Source organism: Ischnura elegans, chromosome 5 (genome assembly GCF_921293095.1).
Source record: "Ischnura elegans chromosome 5, ioIscEleg1.1, whole genome shotgun sequence".
Lineage (NCBI taxonomy): Eukaryota > Metazoa > Arthropoda > Insecta > Odonata > Coenagrionidae > Ischnura > Ischnura elegans.
This window is the reverse complement of record NC_060250.1, coordinates 34,576,525-34,598,866: the sequence shown is the minus strand read 5'-3', so window position 1 is coordinate 34,598,866 and position 22,342 is coordinate 34,576,525. Positions and strand designations below refer to the sequence as shown.

Sequence of the window (22,342 nt, the reverse complement as noted above, 5' to 3'; positions counted from 1 at the left end):
GGGCACAGCGCGAGTTTTTTTTTCATTTCTCCGTGCCACTAAGCGGCATACACCCTTGGTGCTTAGAGAAGCTTTTTGATTTTTACGCTCTCTATGCAGCATTTTGCTATTCGCATTTATGCCGACAGATCAGTGGTGGATTATTCAGTATATTTGAGAAAAATAATGGCACAGTAAGTCAAAATAAAAGCATTATTAGATAAATAAGATATAAAATGAAAAGATACTGGCCATATAGAATTCATATGCTAAAATAGATTACATATAATGATACTTAATAGCCTACCGAGCACGTTCAATCGCACCTTGCTGGATCGGTCCTGGGCCGTATGACGGTATATAATGGGGTATATTTACACAGCAAATAAGACATCATTTGAGTGTTTTTCTACACTAATAATGGTGCTTTAAACTTTAAAGGTGTACCACTGAGCCATGCTAAGAGTTAATAATGTGTTTTCACATCTTTGCCTGTCAGGCACATTGCGCCTAAACTCTGCGCCTGACGAAATGTTAAAAGCCTGTCGTCGTCTTCCGGAAATGATTTGTATTTTTAAAATCTAGGTATACATATATTCCTATTTCTGTATCTCCTTTATTATATCACTTCTTCAAAGAGTTAAAATTACTCCATAGATTAAATTATCTACAGACTACTCTATCTATCAAATTGTCTTTATACTTACAGTTATCTATCGGTAAAGTGATATATGACATTGGAGTCTTATTTATTTATCTTATCCTAGAAATTCGTATTAATAATCAATCACAACGAGGAGACAGAAAGATCAGAAAATACAAGACAAAAATAAAAGGGCTTACTTGTTGTATAATGTATCCTGCTCCTCCTGTTATTGTAGTGTTTATTTCCTTATAGCTTCTTGCTGCCATTGAGTTACATTCAATTAAATATATATATGACATTACATAAATTTGTGAATTTCACAAATATTTAATGACCAATGATAATAATTTTCTATTGTAGTTTATTGACTCGATAATCTATTCTCTGCTAGCTTTGCCAATAAATCAGAAAATAATTCATTGAATCGCGGGCATTCTTACTCTTTACTCCCTATGTTAACTCCATACTAGCAACAAAAGCTGTGGTTTTCGATTTCATTTCTTTTATTCCCCTTCCTCATGCCCAAAATTTGTCTTCAAATGCTACCTCATAACTTTTCAACGTAGGTATAATATTCGAGTAAATGATTAAGAAAAAACTCGTGAAAATAAGCTTAATAATATGGAAAATTACTCCATTGCCTCTCTCATTATTACAGAGCTATTTTATTTTTTCAAGTGATAGCTATAATAAGTAATGATAATAATTATAAAATAATAAATAAGTAGATAGTAGTAAAAAAATTAAATAAACAGTGATAATAATTATAAAAAACTCGTGAAAATAAGCTTAATAATGTGGAAAATTACTCCGTTGCCTCTGTCATTATTACAGAGCGAATCTATGTTTTCTAAAGCGAGCTAGCACCATCCTTCTGACGGCGTGAGGTTCCCCCTCCCTTACTACCCTATCCCTCCCTTGGAGGCGTCGTCGAGTATTCTTAGTCACAGCGGCGCGGCCCCTTCTTCATTTTCCCTTGCCTTCCTCCCCTGTCTTGAGGTGAAGGGCGTTAAAGTCTCTGACTTACGAGCTCGGCATCAAGAGAGTATTACCGCGGAATCCGCCCAGGATATCGATCCCATTATAAATAAAATGTTGGACGAACACAAAAAAAAGTTTCAAAATTATGAAGTAAATAAGATACATAATAAATAAAATAGCAGTATGTGCAGAAACCTAGGCCGGTCGAAATAAAAGTGTGAAAATAAGACAGTGATTTCACTACATTAAATAACATACTGTTTGGCATAACTTTGTGGAATCTATAATTCATATTTAACCGACGAGAAAAAATACTTTTCAAACTTATGAATGAAATAAGATATTTCTTGTCGAAACTCTTGGGAAAATTTAATTCATGTTGAACCAACAAGAAAAAAATATTTTTCAACTTTCACGTGATGATTAGGGGATTACAATCCGATTACTAACTCCATCTTCCCTTAATTCACCGCCGTTCACGCGGCAGGATTTGAAATATTGCACTCAGCCTGTAGACATTACCTTTTCTATTTTTCCGACTCCCTTTCCTTGGTTTTGGTATTTAAGGAAAATGGTCAGCATACGGCTCACATGATGATTTCTGCTGTTTGGCGAAACCATGGTCATGTAACAAATCATACTGGGAGTCATCATCATCACATGTGGGAGTTTACAAAGCTTTTTCTTCCAGTTGGTTCAACATAAATGATACATTCCTCTAAGTTGCACCAGATACCGTCTCATTTGCTAACAAAATATTTGCTATTCCTTCGCAGGTCCGCAGTTTCTCGCAGTTGCGCAACGAATTCGCGGACGTGGAGACGTTCTACCTGTGCCACGGGGGCTCACCCCTGCTGGGCCGCAACTCGGTGCTCAATGGAGACACTGGAGGTCGGAGGAGCCGAGCGGGGAGCGTTGCTGCTGATGTTGACCGACGGCGGCGCTCCAGGAGCCGAGGAAAGAGATCCGTCACGTACGGCGACAACGAGACCAGGGGTGAGTGGACGGTCATTACACATGCGGAGATATCAACTGCTCCCAAGAACAAAGTAGTATCCCAAAAAATCATTCCATTCAGGCTTATCTTGAATTCTTAGTCTGTGAGGCAAATAATCAGACCACCATAAAGGCCTGGTTAGACGGTACACTAACACGTACAAGTTAATGTACGTTTGCGTGAATGATTTTAGTGGACCGGAACGGAACATGCACGAATGCATAAACCAAATTAGAACAGGTTCTATTTTCTGTGCATGCATTCGCACAAGTTGGGTGGTTATACGGTGCATTTGGCATTCGTTCTCGCGTTCATACATTTGGACATTAACCCGTACGTGTTACTGTATCGTGTAACCAGGCCTTAAGAGACGAGATGGTTCAGTGATTTTACTCCGCAGATAATGCATCCGATTTATCAGGGATTACATGTGGAGTACGCTTCTTCATGGTAGTGAGATATTGACAATGACACCATAAGAGAAATCAGGGCTTGAAGCTTTCGAAATGTGATGTTATACAATAATAATGATCGGTGATTGTTTTTCGGATTAATTTCAATTAAGCTAAAGGATAGCCGTCCTCCCTATTGGAGTTATTTTCACAATTAGCCATTTCTAACGCCTCCCTCATCAGCCGAGGGAAATATCTATTCTCCCTTGCGATGATTTGTGATTCTTGGAATAGAATGATGTGCCCAAGTTCCGGCATCTTCTCAACATTCAAACGGCTCTTCCAACAATGTAATTCAAACCGAGAAAACCAGCGAGCGCCTGACTAGCCTTACATGTAAAGAATTTCAGGTCTGCAGATCATTTGGACCCGAAGACGGGAGCTGGAACGCGCTCGAAACTGTCGTCCGCCAAAAATTGAGTCGACGCGGAACTAACCTGAAAACAATCCCCCATTTTATCACCACGGAAGCCTCCGTAATGCTAATGATGATGATCGTGTAAGCAATACGGAAAGCGGAATGCGAAAACTCTAGGGAGTGCAGGAGAGAAGTCTTTTGAATATCTTGGTTGGAAGATGGGAAAATTTAATCGGCAAAATCAAGTGACAAGGAAATTTTTAAAATCTCTGAATCGTCTCGTCTCTTAGGGTAGTCCTCCCTTTCTTTTGTAACAGCACCTTCCAGCGAAATAGGGGTTCGCATTCCGGATGAGTTAATGCGGTCGTATGCTTGGTGAAAAAATAGCAGCAAATCAAAAGTATTCGGTAGATGAAAGGGAAACTAAGTGCAGGTATATTGTAGGAATGCATTGTGCAAAAGCAACTATAATGATGGAGTTTTAGAGAGACTGCCATTTTTTTAAATCAAACTATTATTGACTAGCCAATTTTTAATTTTTAAAGTTTAATGTCAGGAAACCAATTTTTTTCTCGTCCAACGTTTTACATCCAGGAACCAACACACGATACAGCCAGAGTTGTATGGCTTACGAATAAAATGGTTCCCTGAAGTGCTATTAATGTTTCTATGCTAAAATCAATAATTTGAAGAAGCACTGAAGGAACAAGTGACTTTGTACGCAGTCACGCGCACGGGTGCAAAGTTAAATACACCAAAGGATGAAGTTCGCCATGAAAAAATATTTGACTTAGCCGGGATTCGAACCCGGATCTCCCGATTGCCGGTCAGGCGTGCTACCAGTTACACCACCAAGCCATCTTCTCAGAGCGAACCTGACCGGCAATCGGGAGATCCGGGTTCGAATCCCGGCTAAGTCAAATATTTTTTCATGGCGAACTTCATCCTTTGGTGTATTTAATAATTTGAAGCTTTAAAGAAAGTAAGTAATCGAGAAAATTGATAAAGCTGGTCTTAAACCCAAATACTGCTTTTTTAAGGCCTTCTATGGATTATAAAAGGGTAATCTGTCGTTAAATCTATGGATTAGTGTACCGGAGATCAATTTCTCCCCTAGTCTAACCTTCAATCTCCCAGATACTGCAAACCAAATACCAAAATAATTCACCTATTTTTGGTTTTGATTTACTAAAAGCAGCTAATTTGAACCCACGTGACCAATTTACATATCTAATGCTATAATTAGACGTGCTGTTAGCTACCTTTTTCTGCCCTTTAAGTCTGGTATAATAATGGTAACCGGCACAACATCCTTCCAAAAGCACGTTCATTGCCAAATAAATCTTGGTAAAAATGTTGGGATCAATATCTGTCAATAATGTGAAGCTCAGAGACCTGAGATGTTTACGCTTTCTCTCTCGAAAAAACATAAACATAATCACCATTCCAAGGTCTCGACCCACAAATATTGGGTCAAATTCTTTTTATGGAAATATGGATTTTTCAGAAATTTTTCTCCGCGCCAATGGACACAAATTGCTATTATGTCGGTAAGTATTTCTACACGTCCCCTTTAAGGCTCTGGGCATCAATTTAGGTCGGTTGAGGCCAAGGTCCTGAGTTTACTCACTTCTACTCCCGTATCAAAAAGCTCGCTCGTGGAAAAGCTATAAAAATTTCGTCCCTCACCCAGTCCCAAAAAATCCACGAGGCTCTGTATCCAAAACAACGGGTCCTCCTAATCGACTCCATCTGTCACTCGGCTGAAATTTGGGTCACCCTGCCCAAACACTTGGGCACTGTCATTGGAACACAAACTACTCATCACGTGATCAATATCGAATCATATACTTTATAGATAATTTTATCGAATATGTTACAATTAAAAAACCCAATTACTGAAGTAATTTTGGAAATTGTAAGATATTAGTGCTTATTCTCTAAGTTAGAATATATCTAAGATTTTTCTATTGATTAACGCTGAATCGCGTTTAATAGGAATTGTTCATTCCATAAGCCAACTATTTCCTTCAGGTAAATGCCATTGGAAATACTTATTTATCGATGTAATTGCTACAGCCACATTTTTGCATATATTAGGCGGAGAGAAAATTCTTATCCTTCAATAAAAATCCATACAAATAATTAATGTATAAGTTCCTCTTTTCTGCAAGGCATACTAATAATTCAAGCTATCAAAAACAGGATTCATTCTATCACTAGCGAAGAAAATAACTCACTAAAAATCCTCTAAAATAATAAACCAATTTTTTAAATGACTTTTGAAGCTATTTCATTGATTTTATATCGTGCCTAAATTAGCAACAAATAATTACTCATAGCGAAAACATTCGGGAAATTTTGGGTGGTACATTTGACGATGATGATAAATTCACTGATGGGAAACAATCTGCTTTAAATGAAACTCCTTGGTCGCCCGGGTCAACGGACAGCTCCCTTAATTATGATACCATTTTATCCAAATACACATTCTTCCTTATCTCCTTTTATTGTCGATTCGACCTATTTATGCGAGATTCCGGGCCTGATTATTATCGAACCTTCTAATCGTGACGCCATTTATCCTTTAAATTCCGTCCCACCACATTAATCAACGGAATTCATTTAGTCACTATCAGATTTTGTTTCCACCATTTACACGATAAACGATGGTAACGACATCTATTGACGACGGTATTGACCTCAAATGCAAGCTTTCATTCAAGAAAAAAGTTACGGGATAGCTCCTCAATTGAAAACGCTTCTCGTAGAGAACATGACATAAACACTTTAACGCACGTTAAGGAAATCAGGTATGCACATTCAATCCTATTACTCTGTTAAAATCGCACCCTAGGCAAAATTTCTTTCCTTCTACTAAAAAACCGTCCTTATTTTTTTATGACTGAAGTCTTGATCCAAAAGCTTAATCTGTATAAAAAAACTTAATGCAATTAGTGGACCTTAAGTTTGATTATTCTGAAAATTTATGACACCTGATGCAATAAAGAAAACTTAAGCTAAAGCCACATATTTTATTTCTCATTTACATAAATGATGATTTTATAATCAATATTTTTTCTTACATTTAATTCACGAATGCACGTTTCTACATGTTTTTCAAAACTCAACATTATTTTTTAACATTTACCAATCTCTTTTAAGCCAGTATTACCAGATACTTGATCAATATTGAGAACGAAGAGAAATGTGGTAAAGGTAGTATCATAAGGTTTCACACGATCAATTAAGTTTACTTACGATAATGTGGCAAAATCATGGGCGTCCTTCCCGAATGTGCCTGAATTTATACGGTCAAAAATGAAGATCGCACCAAGCTCGACTTTTAAAGTCTTGATCGGTTAATGGGTGCTAGATGACATTAATCAAAACCTACTTAGCTATTCTAATCTTCTATAACTACAATGGCTATCAGTTACGTTGTAATCATTTGTTCAAAGCCCTTTAGTTAATTAGCCTTTTGAAGCACGCCTGAATACATTTAATTATCCCTACGTAGGTGATATCAAGTAATGACGCCATATTTAACTTCGCATTTATGATGGGAGCTGGATGCAAACTATAGCAGTTTGCATCGTTTAAGAATTATATTAAGGAAGCAAGTAAGGTAGTAACTATGCGAGCTATTCAAGCTCTTGGTTCTATTTCATATGATAAAGAAAGAAATTGTCGTGGTAGCTTTTATCCTCGAATTTGTGCCATATCGAGTATCGTATGAGAGGAGTTCAGTGGTATGCATACAGCTCAGGTACCCTTCATTTTAACCTTCGATTTTTAAAATAAATACAGTTAAAATGATCATGAATCCAGCTTTCGTAGTTCGTGGGAGGTTTATTTCCCGCACACTGAAAATTTTTCAACTTGTGAGCCGGCCCCAATAAAAGTCTCGTATTTAAAAGGTCATCAGCTTCTTTAATCGAAATAGTTGACGCAAACGAAATTCCAACGACGGGTGCAACAGCAGCTAACAGTCTTTATATATAACCCTTTCTGGAAAGGCATTAAGTATTGAAAGAGTTTGCCCTTTAAGGGCCAGTTCCTTCCGTTCCCTCTTTTCCCCACCTTCTCCTTGAAAATGCTGAATCCTTTCTTTTCTCGACGTTTTTCCATCGCTCACCATCCAATTAATGTACGACCCTTTCTTGCCCTTTTCTTTTCTTGGAAAGAGAGAATAATCAAGCTAACCGATGGGTGTTATTAATTTAAATATTTTTTTCATTTGCTTTCAAGTGTATGTGATTCCGAGAACCTAATTTGAGGTGAAATATTTCAAAATCATACCGTTCTATTACTTATGAATTTTCCGAATATCCCCAATCTTCACTATACAAACAATTGAGACACGACTCACATATCCCTCGATAATAAAGCCTTCTCGCATTCGTTAATACAGCAGTAGAAAAAAAACTAAGCGAAAAGTTTGATCTTAGAGGAATTAGGTCTTCTCTTAAAAAGGCTTCTTTTCATTAAATTTGTCCTACAGAATTTTTTTTATCCATCAAAATTCTCTAATTTAACTATCGCCCCCCTATTTGTGAGAATTTTTCGCAACATTTGAAGAGGGATAAAAAAAACGAAATATTTGTTCGAGGTTAAAAATGAACAAAAATCGTATCTACAGTATAAATATATTAACGCTGATTCAAATAAATTAATATTACTTTATTGATAAAAGGCTATTCTTTCTACTGAAGATTTCTGAGTTAATATAGGATATGCTTCCACAGAAAGCCTTATCTGTATGCAATGCTTTCAATTATACCGAAAATTTACAAATATTTTCTGTAATAAATGCATTTACATGGATGCTTAGATTTGTTTAACAAAGTTAAGTCAGCACAAAATCTTAACAGATTAAACACTAGAATAAAAATATTTTAGAATTCATTTTACAAAAATCAATTTTTGAAAGGTTTATCTTGAATATATTTCAGCCATCAGACCTATAAACCCGAAAAACGCATGAGCTTATAAATTCTTATGGCTTATCTAATAACGACGAAGATGTCTGACAAACGTCATTTCGATATGTTTCTTTAGGTTGTTGAACATACCTATTACCTATCGTGTTCAAATACGTTACTACGTCGAAATATTGGCCCATTCCTTGTTGCGCTGTATACTAATTAGTATTTTTATTCGTCCACCGCAGATTACTCACTGGTGGAGGTCCTGAAGGAGGAGCCATTGAGATTGATTCTGCGTGGTCTAAAGAGGACTTTCTACCCTCCACTGCACCACCCGCCAGCAGACAATTCACCCCCGGACAAGAGACTGCAGCTAGAATGGGTGTATCCTTCCAAAAAAAAAACTATCGCATTACAGGAAATTATTTCCAGTCAAAAATTCTTTAGCCTTGACATGGTCTAACATCCTGGTTTGGATAACTCTTGCATATAACTCAATTACAAGTTATTCGTATATTTATTAAGTATAACATAAAAATATCCCAGGTTGGGCAGAAGCACATGACACAAAAAACACTCACAGAACTAAATTTTCGGTGGTATACATCCACCTAACTCTGACCGAACCGAAAATTTAGTTCAGCGAGTGTTTTTTTAAATCTTTTTGTGTCCTGTGCTTCTGCCCAACCTGGGATATTTTTATGTTATTTACCTCATCGAGGAACATTTCGAAGTATCTATTAATTCAGAATTTGACACAAACTAAGCGAACATTTAAATCTTAAATGAATCAGGTCTTCTCTTTCAAAAGGTTTATTTTTATTCCATTTGTTCCACATAAATTTTTTCGACGTCATGATCGTAAGTCATCAACCCGATGATTGAACTGTTCTCGGGACTCCCACCGGTTTAATTCTTTCATAACGGCCAACGTTTCAAGCTCTGTCTCGGCGCTCAACATCAGGGCTGAATAAATGATCATTAATCAATCATTAATAATGATTTAATCATTCAGCCCTGATGATGAGTTCAGAGACGGAGCTTGAAACGTTGGCCGTTATGGAAGAATTAACCCGGTGGGAATCCCGAGAAGAGTTTATCCACATTATTCGCCGGGAAAGCATCAAATCATATTTCACAATCCGATGATTGGTTTGACGCACCTTACCCCTCCGCTCTCCTATCTGCTAATATTCTCATATTTACGTTATTCTTCTTTTTAATATTCTTAAGGACTTACCCTCCCTTGTAACTCATTCGAGGCAGTCTTACGATATTCTTTCCGTCCACTAATCCTTCGAGGATTGTCTTATAAGCGCCATTGACATCATCTTGAGAGGTTTTTCGTCGAGGTCTTTTCAATGGTGACTAACAAATACCGAAACCTCTGGCGAAAAGCTTAATAGATTATTCCAAAACGCTTAATTCAATCAATGGATCTACACTTTAGCTATTCTTAAATTTTATGAAAACTGAAGCCATTAAGACAACTTTGATCATAAATATAATATATATTTTCTTAAGAATATAATTCATAAATGTCCATTTGAACATGATATTTTTTATTGATTTGTCTAATAGCTCAAAGGCAAAACACTCACTATTACACCAGTTGGTACATTAATATGCGAATCTGTGAACGTATAATCATGATGGAAAAAATTTCGTTTCGCACCCTCTGGGATCCACGCACCACACAAATAATTTACCCAACTGCACCATATTTAACTTTAGGACTCCATCACAAAAACCCTCACGGAAGTTGACCAAGATAATAAATTGGCCGCCAGACCCCATATTTGTGATATTCGCACGCTTTTGACTTAACTGAGGTGCACCTTACCCTCCCCTACCCAAACCAAACTTCGGGTTGAAACATGAGTTGGTATCTTTTTCATGAAACAGGGCCTCTAAAGATAAAACTCAATCATAAACCGTAAAAAAATGTCAAGGTAGTGTGAAATTGCTTTGGTGGCACTATGGTATAATCTATTTTAATTTAATGACCTGCTTTCTCCATGTACTATATATTTTAATGGCCTACTTTGCGTGCATCTAATATCTATCCGTATGAAAGGTGTAGAATGGTCATGATAACATGTGATATGAACATAATGATGAATTCAGAATCAAAGGCAAATGTATTATGAACTTCATTGCAACACACAACTGTGAACTCCAATCTTATATTTATTCTGACTGACCCGAGTTTCGGAAACTCAATTCCATAATCTATAATATATTACTTCCAAAAAAGTTCAAAATTCATTTAATACCTAGGTTATAAAATAAAATTTTGGGATAATTTGGAGATGGAGTTTGTGAGAAAGTTAATAAACAATTTTACGAACATTTAAAGCTAACAATAATAGGAAAGGGTATTGAATTAATATTTAACAGTAATAATACTCAGTGTATTAATATAATTATAATAATTTAATACTCAGTGTATTAACAAAGTCTTATATTTAAAGTTAAGCCATAAATCATGACACTTTGGCAATTTGGGGGTCAACCAGGAGGAATATATGATTCAAGGCACGTATATTTTGCAAAAAAAAAAGATAACGAAAACATGAAAATTCGCAAAAAGGCACAATTTTTTTCGCCAAACGGTTCGGTGTATTTAGTTTGAGATGAATATATTCCCAAAGAGAATATTATCATGTGACACCCCAAGACAAATGTGACACCCCAAGGGACAAAAGTTAACTAAATTGATGAGGAATGCGTTTCGAATCTAACACAGCTATAGGAAAAGATTCCAGGAAAACTTTTCATGGGTTTCATGCACACTTAAAGTCATGGAGATTCTACTTGACGATGTTGAAACCGCTACTCAGCTACGCGACACATGTCTGGCTGATGGCTTCAAAATCACATTTAACAAAGTATTATATAACATAATGTCGTATAACATAACATGTCATATAACATAACAATATCATATAATATAATATCATATCATTTAAGAAAAACACATTTAACAAAAACTGAGAACGTCCTCATCCGCAAGATAACAGCCGCCCCCTGATTCATAAGAAACATGGATATCCGCAAAGACCTCCGAATCTCCCCAATCCTTCATGAACTCAAATAAAACTTAAACTCTTTCAGAAATTCACTCTCGCGGACCGAAAATCCAAAAATAATTAATCTCTGAAACTACGCACCTAACGCAATGGCAAACCAAAGAACCCCTAATTCCGACATCCTCCCTAACCATATCCCTTCCCCCTAAATAATATTCCACATTTCACGCTGTAAACAAACAAAGACAAAACTTACCTGAAACCAGATTTATTGAAACACACTGGAGACAGCTAAAACAGCTGGGACTTGTGCAGTAAATTAAACCAGAAATTTCGGCGAGGCGAGGAGTCACGGAGATTGGTGAAAGGATTCATTTTGCGAAAAAATATCGATTCCGCGCTTTTCATTTCCAATCAAGTCTGTTGATTGACATAGAGTATCTAACGATTTGATCGTTGGATACTCTATGGACGTTCTTCCTCATAGGATAATCCTCCAAAATTGTTAGAATAGCAATGGCTGTTGCCTGGTTTCGCTGATGGTAGGACCCGCCCGCCTTTGTGACGGTGCGGGATTCCTCGTCCCATCCCTTCCTTTCCTATCCCGTCCCAGGAGGCGTCGCGTCGTCGGGCTCCTATCGCGGCGGCGCCTCCTTCCTTTTTCCTTCCAGTCCTCCCCCTTCTGAGGTGCAGAGGTGATAAGCTAAACGCTTCCAGGTCATGCCCCAAGAAGAGTAACCGGCGAGTCCGCCTTAGGGTCTCGTATCCATTGATTGACATAGAGTGCATCACTTTAATCGAATTTGAAAGAATACATGGCATAGCATGGCCCTTGACTTTTGCGTGTAGATACGGGTACCGAGGAACGGACACGAGGCGGAACTTGTGGGTGCTGCCGACGGGCGAGCTGCTCTACTACGTGGCCGCCGTGGCCGTGCTATACGACCGGGATGAAGACACGCAGAGGCACTACGTAGCCCACTCGGAAGACATCCAGTGGTGAGTGGTCATTCCTCCTATCATGTCAATCCTAATAATAATTACGAGGGCCGTTTTTGTTCAACCTTCGATGGGTCATGATTAGAAGACGGAGTGATTGACTAAATATTATTTCATTGCTAAATGTTGATCACACTTGTGGTGTCCTTTCGACAAAATCGCCTCGGCGATTGACGAATTCGTTGTGCCCCTGGAAAAGTTTTAATATACCTAAAGTAAAATCTGATGATTTCCCGGCGAATATATTCGAAAAAGGCTATTCGGGCTTCCAGCCGGGTGGTCTCAGAATTGAGGGAGACCACCCGGCTGGAAGCCCGAATAGCCTTTTTCTTTAATATACCTTCTTCATGGAATGTTGCCGTCAATGGCTTCCAATGAATGTTGCCCTGAAGCTCATCGCCCGTTTGAAAACGCTTCCCTCCAAGCCTTCTTTTCATTACCACGTAAAGATGGAAGTCACACGGCACTAGGCTGACATTGCACGGCGGGTGATCAAAAATGCCCCATTGAAGTTTCTCAAGGAGCAGTTGGGCTGCATCAGTGCTGAGATGACGGGCGTTGTCATGGATCAGAACACTTCCAGAAGTCAGCATGTCTCTTCTTTTCTTTTGAATCGGAATGGACGTGATGCTTCATACCGTTTCACACTCTAGCCACATTGCATTAAAGAAAAATTCTCTTTTATGGACATAAAGGTCAAGACATGGCGAGTTTTCTGGCTGGCTCTCCGTATTGCACGCTTGGCGGGAATATCAATTGTGTTGTTAACTGTGGCAGTGTTGTTAATGAGATTGCCGCTAACCTTAGACTAACAACTTACAGTCAGAAATTACTTGAGCGTGTAGTGCGAAGGCAGCGTAGTTACCCTACCTGTGCAGTACCCGACTATCGCTTGTATGGTGTTTTTTTCTGAGCTATCGGAGGTTGAAAATAAAACGTCCCTCGTATAATCGATAGCGAATCCTGTATCTGAATGTGTTTACGCCATTTTAAGGAATGCAACAAATTCGTTAATTCATACTTTTTTGTATATTATATAACAAACTATGCATTTTTAGCCATTTTTGATGATGACCTATACATATATCCTTATCAGTGATTCACTTTATCCCTTTGCTACAGCAATATTGTGCAACTCACCAACCATTATCTGCAATTATCTCCAAAATTATAAAAATTCCACTTGTACCCCTTGGCTTCTAAGGTACTCATATTAATATCCAAATTATGCTTCAATATGATCTGAAAATTGATCACATTAGAAGATCAATAGTATTTTTGTGAATAAATATATAAATTTTTAATAAGAATAATATCAACAATTTTAACAGGACTATACAGGAATAAATGGCAAAGCACCAGGACTTGGCTGAAGATGGAGTACGGATTTGTAAGATGATAAAGGCTAAAATAGCCCCTTATGCCTTGATTTTCCCCGGACGCTTTAAAAAATAATAAATAATCTATACATTTAATACTAAACATAAATGTTATCACGATTCATTGCGAGGAATATTTTATTACATCAAAAGGAAAATATTTACAAGTTATTCGCAATTGGATTTTTCTTCCAAATAAACATTATTTGGAGTTCATATGCCGGTCAAATTACAAGATCAAAATCATTAGTTCATAGGATTAACCCCATTTAACACTAAATTAGTAGTAAATCCAATAAATAGAGACACAAAATTTATTCTATATCACCAGAAACTATTCCCCAGTGAGTCTAAGAGGCCTAAGGTAAAATTCATGCACATGTCGGGACAAATTTATTTATTGTTGTGTATTTACTAATTATGACTACTATTTAATTTTTCCCTCGAGTACCCAATGGTATTAAGGCAAATATTGCGCGGCAGATTCATATAATAAGAGTTTTTTTATTAATCAACTGACAGAGTAGTATTACCAATCGTGGAATTTTTATTGGCGACCGAGGGAAATATAGTTTTACAAAAAACCAGCCAGGTGTTCCAACCGGTGAGACACAATGTGTAGCAATTGCACAAATAGCTTCGAATGCTATGAGGGTAAATGAAAAGCTTAATGGCTTCGCATGAAAGAATTCAAATAAGCGTCACCTGAGGGGCCAGGAAAGTAAGCACTCCACTCAGGTAGAAATATGGAAACCTCTCAGAATGTCATATTAACACTCCGGTAATATATCTGAGGGGCCTAGTGAACAAATATTTAAACAGTTCCAGTTTGCGCAAGGTCTTCTGATAATATCGTCTCGCTGAATACATAATTAGCGAGACATGGCCTCGAGGTGTGAACCAGCCGAATAAGGACCTTGAGTTAGTTGATATCTTCATTGCAACCTGAAATGAGTCCCTCATGGGACTGAGGCATGCGTGCTTTCAAATTTGCGTGCCCTTACAGTTCGTATCGCGTGCGCCACACCTGAAGAACTCAAATTCACTTCCGTAAGTTATGAGTCGCTCTAAAATATCAAGGGTGATATATACCGAATTAAATCTCATGATTGAAGGACCATCAGCAAAAAATCGATCAAAAAATACTGTGATGGAAACAAAGTAAATAAAAAAATTATTGATAAAATTGTAGTTTTCCACTATAATGGCTGGCTGTTTACTAACGACAAGTTTCATCACTGCCTGTCATTGCCAAGCCTTATATAATCATATAAGGAAAAGGTTTTTCAAAACATAATTACTTTACTTACAAGTAAAAAAGTCCACCGACTGCTCTCATGGAGAATGTTTACCCATATGAGAAGATTTAGGCTGAAATTGTTTTGAATAGTGGGAAATTTTTTTCATTTATATGAAAAAAATTTCCGACTTCCTCGCATAGCGAAATTTTCCCATGTGAAATATTTGAGTTAAAACTGCCTTGAAAGATAAATGAAAGTGAGATGAAATACATGGAACCACCTTACATGTGGGCTGGAAACAAATGCTTACAATGATTTTACTGAGTTGAAACGTGGACTAAAAGGTAGTTGCACATTTCCACAACTATGCATACGCTACGATAATAGGGTAGTTTCCTTCATCAAAGAAAACGAAAGGCATTGATTGCGATTCGTTACCCACCATACGTCACAGGGACCTATATTCTGTACGAGTAGTCAGGAGTTTTACATCGTTTGAGAATACCAATGCATGCATGAGGCACAGAGCTCAGGGAAACATTACCTATTAAAATTAAGTTTCCTTCGTTTGATACGGTATTAATAATCCTCATTTAAGCCAAGCGCTACCTGCTAGCAGGGTACTCTGCTACCTGCTAGCAGCCTGCGTCGTAGCGGCGCTCATAGCCTCGCACCAAGGTCGCCTCACTCAGCCGCAGCCGGAACCAGATTGACGCCACACAGGCTTTTCCCAGATTTCATATTTATAGCCGTCGCGTTTTCGCGCACTTGAAAATTTTCAATTTCCATTTAATCACGAAAAATCGTGAAATACGTATTCCAGGAGTAATAATCTTTCGATTTAGGCAATTAAAAAGTAGAAACCACCGCATTACGGAGAAGTGCAACTACCTTTTATTTTATAAATCAAACTGAACAAAGTTGAACTGAGTTGAAACTGTTTTTAAATCTACCTCGACGGAAAATAAAATATACTTTAGAAAGGACATATTTGTCGAAAACATAGTCGGCAACAAATAGCACGGAATGCACTAAGTGAATTTTCTTTTCCTATGCCGCGGATTCACAAATTAAAGCCCAAACAGCAAAAAAGCATTTATCCCTTTGAAAACACCTTTGATTATCTGCCTTCCCTCACGAATTGATTTTCGTTTATAACGTCTTCAAATTGAATAATAAAATGCCTTGAAAAGGTTTGAGCTGTTTTGAACCCTCTTGCTTCAAGGATTGTAGCATGTGTCTCTGCCGCGAACTTCGACATCTTGAGCGCTAAAATTCTTTTCCTTTCCTCGGCAGCATGGCTTTACACCCGTCCCGCGAGATGGTGGCTTCGGGTCAGAGGGCAGGGAGGAACCGGAAGACGCAGGCCCACATCCGGATCTGGAGCACGGAGACGCTCCAGACGCTCTACGTCTTCGGCATGGGCGAATTCGAGCTGGGCGTGTCCGCCATCGCATTCTCGCAGCTGGTAAGTCACGAAATCCTTCATTCACATTAATTACATTTTAATGAATTACGATAAGGATTCATACAATTGAAAATTACATGAACCAAGCTAAGGATTGTAAGTACGTAAGCATTGTTAGGTATCAAAAGTGGGAAGTAATGAGAAGCAGAGATGGCATGTGAAACGAATTGAAAGTCAAAACCAGTAAAATTGAAATATTTTCGTTCCCGAAAGCGAAATGTAGAAAGGAAACGGAATGGATTTAAACCCGCGGAGCAAAACTCAGGGTCGAAACGAAATCGGAGTCTAAACTAAAACTCTGGGATGAAACGAAACGCAGATAATGTTTCGCACCTGAGGGATCACGTCCATTCACCTTCAAACAGTTTAGTTTCGACCCACACACCGAGTACGAAGTATGGTTGAATTAAGTAGAGGTTCGGCCTACCGCCATGACGTAACTGCATATGGAATTCATACTTTTATCACTAACAGGAGAACGGTGAACAAAAACAGGCCATTCAATTTTTAAATTTGATGTTTTAACCCCTCTACACGTATGCCAATCGTAATGAGTCTAAGCTATTCCCTCTCGTCCCCCTCCACTCAGCTTCTGGGGTCGAAACTTAACAATGAGCAGCGGAATTTCGATTAATTTAGTTTCGTTCCCGGGAGTAAAGTTTCATCCCGGGTCGAAACTAATCTCCTTGGTGATTTTAATTTCGTGCGGGAACGAAACTAAACCCAGGCTTCGTATTTACGTTTCCCTACGGGTCGAATCGAAACATTCGTTTCACTTGCTATCCCTGATTTCAATAGATTTCATCAACTGATTGTGAGTTCCATGTTCAGGGTGATGGAATTATTTTCATGATCGCACACAGTTGACTACAATGTAGGCCGGTTAAGTATTATTACTATAAAAATTTACCAAGTTGTTCATGTATTAATCACAATCACAAAATTCTATAAATTATGGCCAAATACCATAAAACTCCATCATCTTTAAGAAATTTATGATGAACCTGATATTTACCTACAATTTGTAATGAATTTCAAATAATTTTTAGCTCCATTCACTCGTAGCTACATTGGGAGTTAAAAATTACTCTACCACATGTTTCACTTAGCAATATTATTTACCACAGCACTGGATTCCTTGCGAAGTGATATCTTCCGGTAATAATTACATAATAAATAGCAATAATAAATTTGCAACAGTATATAGATATACTATAATCGGTGGTATACCTATAGGAGGGGAATATATCGGAAGATTAACCATTGCCCTAGCTTCGTTTAAAGGATATTAAATTTCCATCTGTTTTAAACTGATAAAACTAGTAACTCTTCCCTCTTTCGCATAGAATGGTGGCAGCTACGTGCTGGCAGTGGATGGCGGACGAGAGAGAATTCTGTCAGTATGGCAGTGGCAGTGGGGCCATCTACTCGGAAAAGTTGCGGTGAGTATTACATCCTAAATATTTATCAGACATTTTTCCTCACATTCCTCGCGCAAAAACTTCAAAATACATCCAATAAACTATATCTATTGTATTAATTTTTTAATTTCGTTAAAATGTATCAAATGCATCGATTTAATACTTTATTGAACATATTAATCGGTAATGGCTGGGATTTTGTCAAGCGGTAATTTAGAAAAGTCATGACTCAAAATTCGGATTCAATGGTTTCAATATCACAGGAGAAAAGATAGCAATAAATAAAAAATTGATTCCAAACTCCATGTATTTTTTCGAACTAAAAAGAAGCAATTAAACCTTGATTCCTCGTCCCAAGGTCCCACGCTTAATTTTACAGATTTGAGTCAGCATGTTCAAAACCAAAAGCAAGGTTCGCATTCGCTTCATATTTGACACTGGAATATTATAAATTCATCGATATATATTTGGTGTTTTACCTGTAGTATTGTACTTTATATTTACGGAGAAAAATTTCAATTCAAGATGCTGAAATTGATGTACACACATTTTTCCTTTAACAATATTACGGTTCATGTCTTTCTATTTTTAAAGTTAAGGGAAATAATAATAATAATATAACTTTATTCCATTTACATTCAAATATATTACATTAGAAAACACTTAAATAATTATGGAATATAAAGGTACCCCTAATTGAATAGTTATGGGGCTACCATCTTAAACTTTTTACATAGGTCTGGTGCTAGCACACATGAGAAGTAAATTTATTTCTTTGCATTCAGTTATTTGTTCTCCTGCCGATTGCATTCATTATTACAATATGATATTTTAACTATTTTTCTTATATAAACGCATAATTACATACATAGAATATACAATATACCTTTTATTGTAAACTTTTTAAGCCACCTTTCTTAGTAGAAACTCTACTTCCTCACACCTCATAAGCCATTTTTTTTACAGCGGATGCAAATCCCCATCTTTTTTCCGAGTTTGCTACATTACTCGGCAACATACTAAACAATTTAGGCCCTAAGTAATTGTATGACTGTCGATAAATTTCAGTCGTCGGCCTAGGTATATGGAAGTTTCTCCAAGATCTGATGTCATAAGTTTGTGGTCTGGCCTTTTCACCACTACGGTTATAGAAAACTCTAAGGACTTTATAAATGAATAAATGCCTTAGTGGAAGGATATCTAATTTTTGAAAAGAGGAAATGAGTGGCTTTTCCTATACGATCGCGTTATAGCCCTGATAACCCTTTTTCAAATAGAGAATTAATTAAAACCGCAAACGGCTCAATCATAATGAAAATTGCTTGCTATCACATTTGCATAAATGTTGAATAACAAATGATCATTTTTCGGTACCGCATTTCATCAGTAATGCAAAAGAAACCAATACGGTCTAAACTAAATATCTGCACTACGATACTAGTGATTTTCACAAGAATAAATTTAAAAATCCTATCCAATGAAACCGTAGACTGCTTGCAACAACAATACAACTTGGAAATAATATAGTTTGGGATGTTGTTTTTTAGCCCTATATGCCATCAGTGTCTAGTCATTCTTTATGCGACTCCAAATTGGGGGTTACGGTGCTAAAATCAACCTCAAATAAACATAATCACTACAACGAGTAAAATAGTTCTATCCATGGAATATGAGAAACGGCAGTTTTTGTACAAACGAAATTTGTAGGTGATGGTAAGTCCCGTATTTACGAAGTAATTTTAATTCTAGACTCATGCGCAACAGCAAACTATAATTTTACCTCGAACACTCATTTAGTTCACGTAAGCGAGGTGGGACAGCGATGGACGTACCAATTGAAATTAGACTAAAATAAGAACTCAAAAGCATTCTACAAAAACAGATGCGTTTTCAAAATCTCCTCTTCGTTTTAATCATTTAAAGGAACGCTTGTTTTTTTGTTATTTGAGTGAAGGCTACAAAATACGAGATTATCAAGTGTGATAATTTCAAGGTGAGATCTTCCTATTCGGGAGAAGGCGAATGGGAATCCATGTAGTAATCTGATATTGGAAATGCAAAGCAGCGACGGCTTGCATGGCAGCTTCGATAAAATCGCCATTTTGTCTCTATCAGACCGTCCCTTCGATTCATTCGATGAAATCCGTTCACATCCAACGATCATTACTGGTTATTCTAGGAGGAATGGCCGATCAATACAACCGATTGAACCCCTGAAAAAAACCCAAACTAAACAATCTCTCCAACAAGGCACCATACAGTATCCGATTCCTGAATTTATTGGTGAAAAATTTACAATTTTCCACTTGTTACATAACTATTTATCGAGACGACCGCTTTCGAATACATTGCATCATCCTGGGTTCATCGGTGTATTCTACACTGATAGTCATTTCAAATGGAACTTAAAGTATCCTACGTGTATCATTCGAAAAAGTAATAAAAACGTTTTAGTCTGTAGAAGTAAGGTGTTTTGAAGTACACATTTTATGGAAACCCTCAAATAAGAATAGCATACGCAGAATTTAGAGGAATTTAAAAATGATACGAATATTTTAGCAAAGAGACCTGTGTATAGATTTAATAGTGTCTATCTCCTCGAGGTGGACATTTTTTTGCTTATTATAACGAAAATCAATTATTTCTCGCACAAATCTTATAAATGAAAGCAAATATAGATTGCTATTTCCTTGCTGACAACATACGAAAAAGTTTATTTTATCGACCGCGAACCGCGAAAGCCTCGATGAAGAACTATCATTGAAATGTTTCTCTGCGACCTATATCTTTTCAAACGGAAAAGCTGATATGTATCACTGAAAAGCGGTGAATGAATCTCACCGGATTGTATCCATATTGAAGAGAACACACTAACAGCTCTCCATTTGGATACATAAGGTAAAATCATTAAGAAGTCTATATACGTAAGTCGAGATGCGTACATGTACTGAATGCTGCACACACTATGAGATATCGCAGAGGTGCCTAGAGTAAAATAATGGATGGTTGAAGTTTGGAATGAAAAAAATAATTTTAAGTGGATGCTTCACAGAAAATGAATGAATTATACTGGAAAAATAGATTTGTGAAAGAGAGATAGAACGTGACAAATGAATGGATCTCACCGGAATAAGTGGCTATTTATGACGCAAAAATGAATGTGAAAAAGGAGAAGATAATATGATTGTATGGAAGGTATGATAAAATTACCTCACGCTTTTATCCCTGGTCGTACCATGCATTTTGGCAAGAAGTGCTTCTAAAACATCTAAATAGTATAAGTACCAGATTTTCCATACTCGACAATTAAGAGATCACGAGAATATTTGTCAGAAACTCGCAACTGTATTTCTTGAAAAACAATTAGGGAACAGGGTAACGTAAGTAAAAAGTGGTTGAATGGATCCAAGTAATGCACAAGAATTAGCAACGGAGAATACTTTAACATTATAGGAGGGTAAGAACACAATTTAAGTAGTTTCGTGGTTCAGAAAACATTCCATAAATTCCACTGGAATCGGAGTTAAAACCAGTCGCGGCATTTTCATGCAATATGTTGGTAACATGACCAAGGTATCCGCCGTGTGTATTCAAAAAAGAGATTAGCGCATTCTTGAATAACACGTAAAAAAAACTTGCCAAGACTTGTTGATTTTGGCGACAACTACATATTAGCCCTACGTGCTTAAAAAAAAGAACGTCACAAAAAGTTAATGGCTAGTCCCTCTTGAAAGCGAGCTCACGGGAAATTTGATGAAAGGTTATTTGATGCGAGAGAGATAAAATAATGGAACCCTGGCCCATTACTGGGGTTAAATGGGATTTAGGTTGAGAAATCATTTAACCTAAATCTGGAAGGGCTGTTATAAAATACTGAGCTGGGATACAATGACGAGGCCAACAATGAAATCTGATATGGACTTTAAATGTGCAGGCCAAGGGGAATACATAGAGGAGGGCCAATTCCATCCCATAGAAGGCTGATTTCTGTTGCCACTTCAATCGCATTTTAATCGGTTTTCAATAACGTCCGCGGCGTTGTGATGAGAGAAATGCGATCTACTTTTTTTCGATATTTTTTAGTAAAATGTGTGCACTTGCGAGAAATTGCATTGAAAGGTTACGCACTTCATACATCACATCATCATCAACCTAGATCAAGAATCGAATCAAGGTCCTTCAGTCTTAAGTCTGATGTTGAATTCTCATTCCAGACGAAATTCTTCAATACAATCCTTAAGTAAGTAATTCACTGACAATCAGTTTAAATAAAAAACCAGACCAATATGTCTACCAGAAAAATCTGCAGTGGCCGAACACGGCATCAACCAGAACCACGCCATCCATTGGGAAGACGTGAAGATCATCTCTCGAGAAAAGAATTATTGGGAAAGAATTACCAAGAAGGCCATAGAGATCTGGCTAACGGACAAAAACTTCAACAGAGATGGCGGTTACTCC

At 37.3% G+C, this 22,342-nt stretch overlaps 1 protein-coding gene across 1 annotated transcript in view; it reads left to right on the top strand.

Annotated features, from left to right (window-relative positions):
• The window catches only part of LOC124158695 (echinoderm microtubule-associated protein-like CG42247), a 162,789-nt gene that overhangs the window by 110,908 nt on the left and 29,539 nt on the right, over window positions 1-22,342 (top strand). Inside the window, exons 4-8 of the mRNA XM_046533929.1 lie at window positions 2,383-2,602; window positions 8,587-8,725; window positions 12,223-12,372; window positions 16,289-16,460; window positions 17,807-17,902. Of these exons, the coding sequence (XP_046389885.1) occupies window positions 2,383-2,602; window positions 8,587-8,725; window positions 12,223-12,372; window positions 16,289-16,460; window positions 17,807-17,902 (777 nt within the window). The remainder of the gene's footprint in view (window positions 1-2,382; window positions 2,603-8,586; window positions 8,726-12,222; window positions 12,373-16,288; window positions 16,461-17,806; window positions 17,903-22,342) is intronic.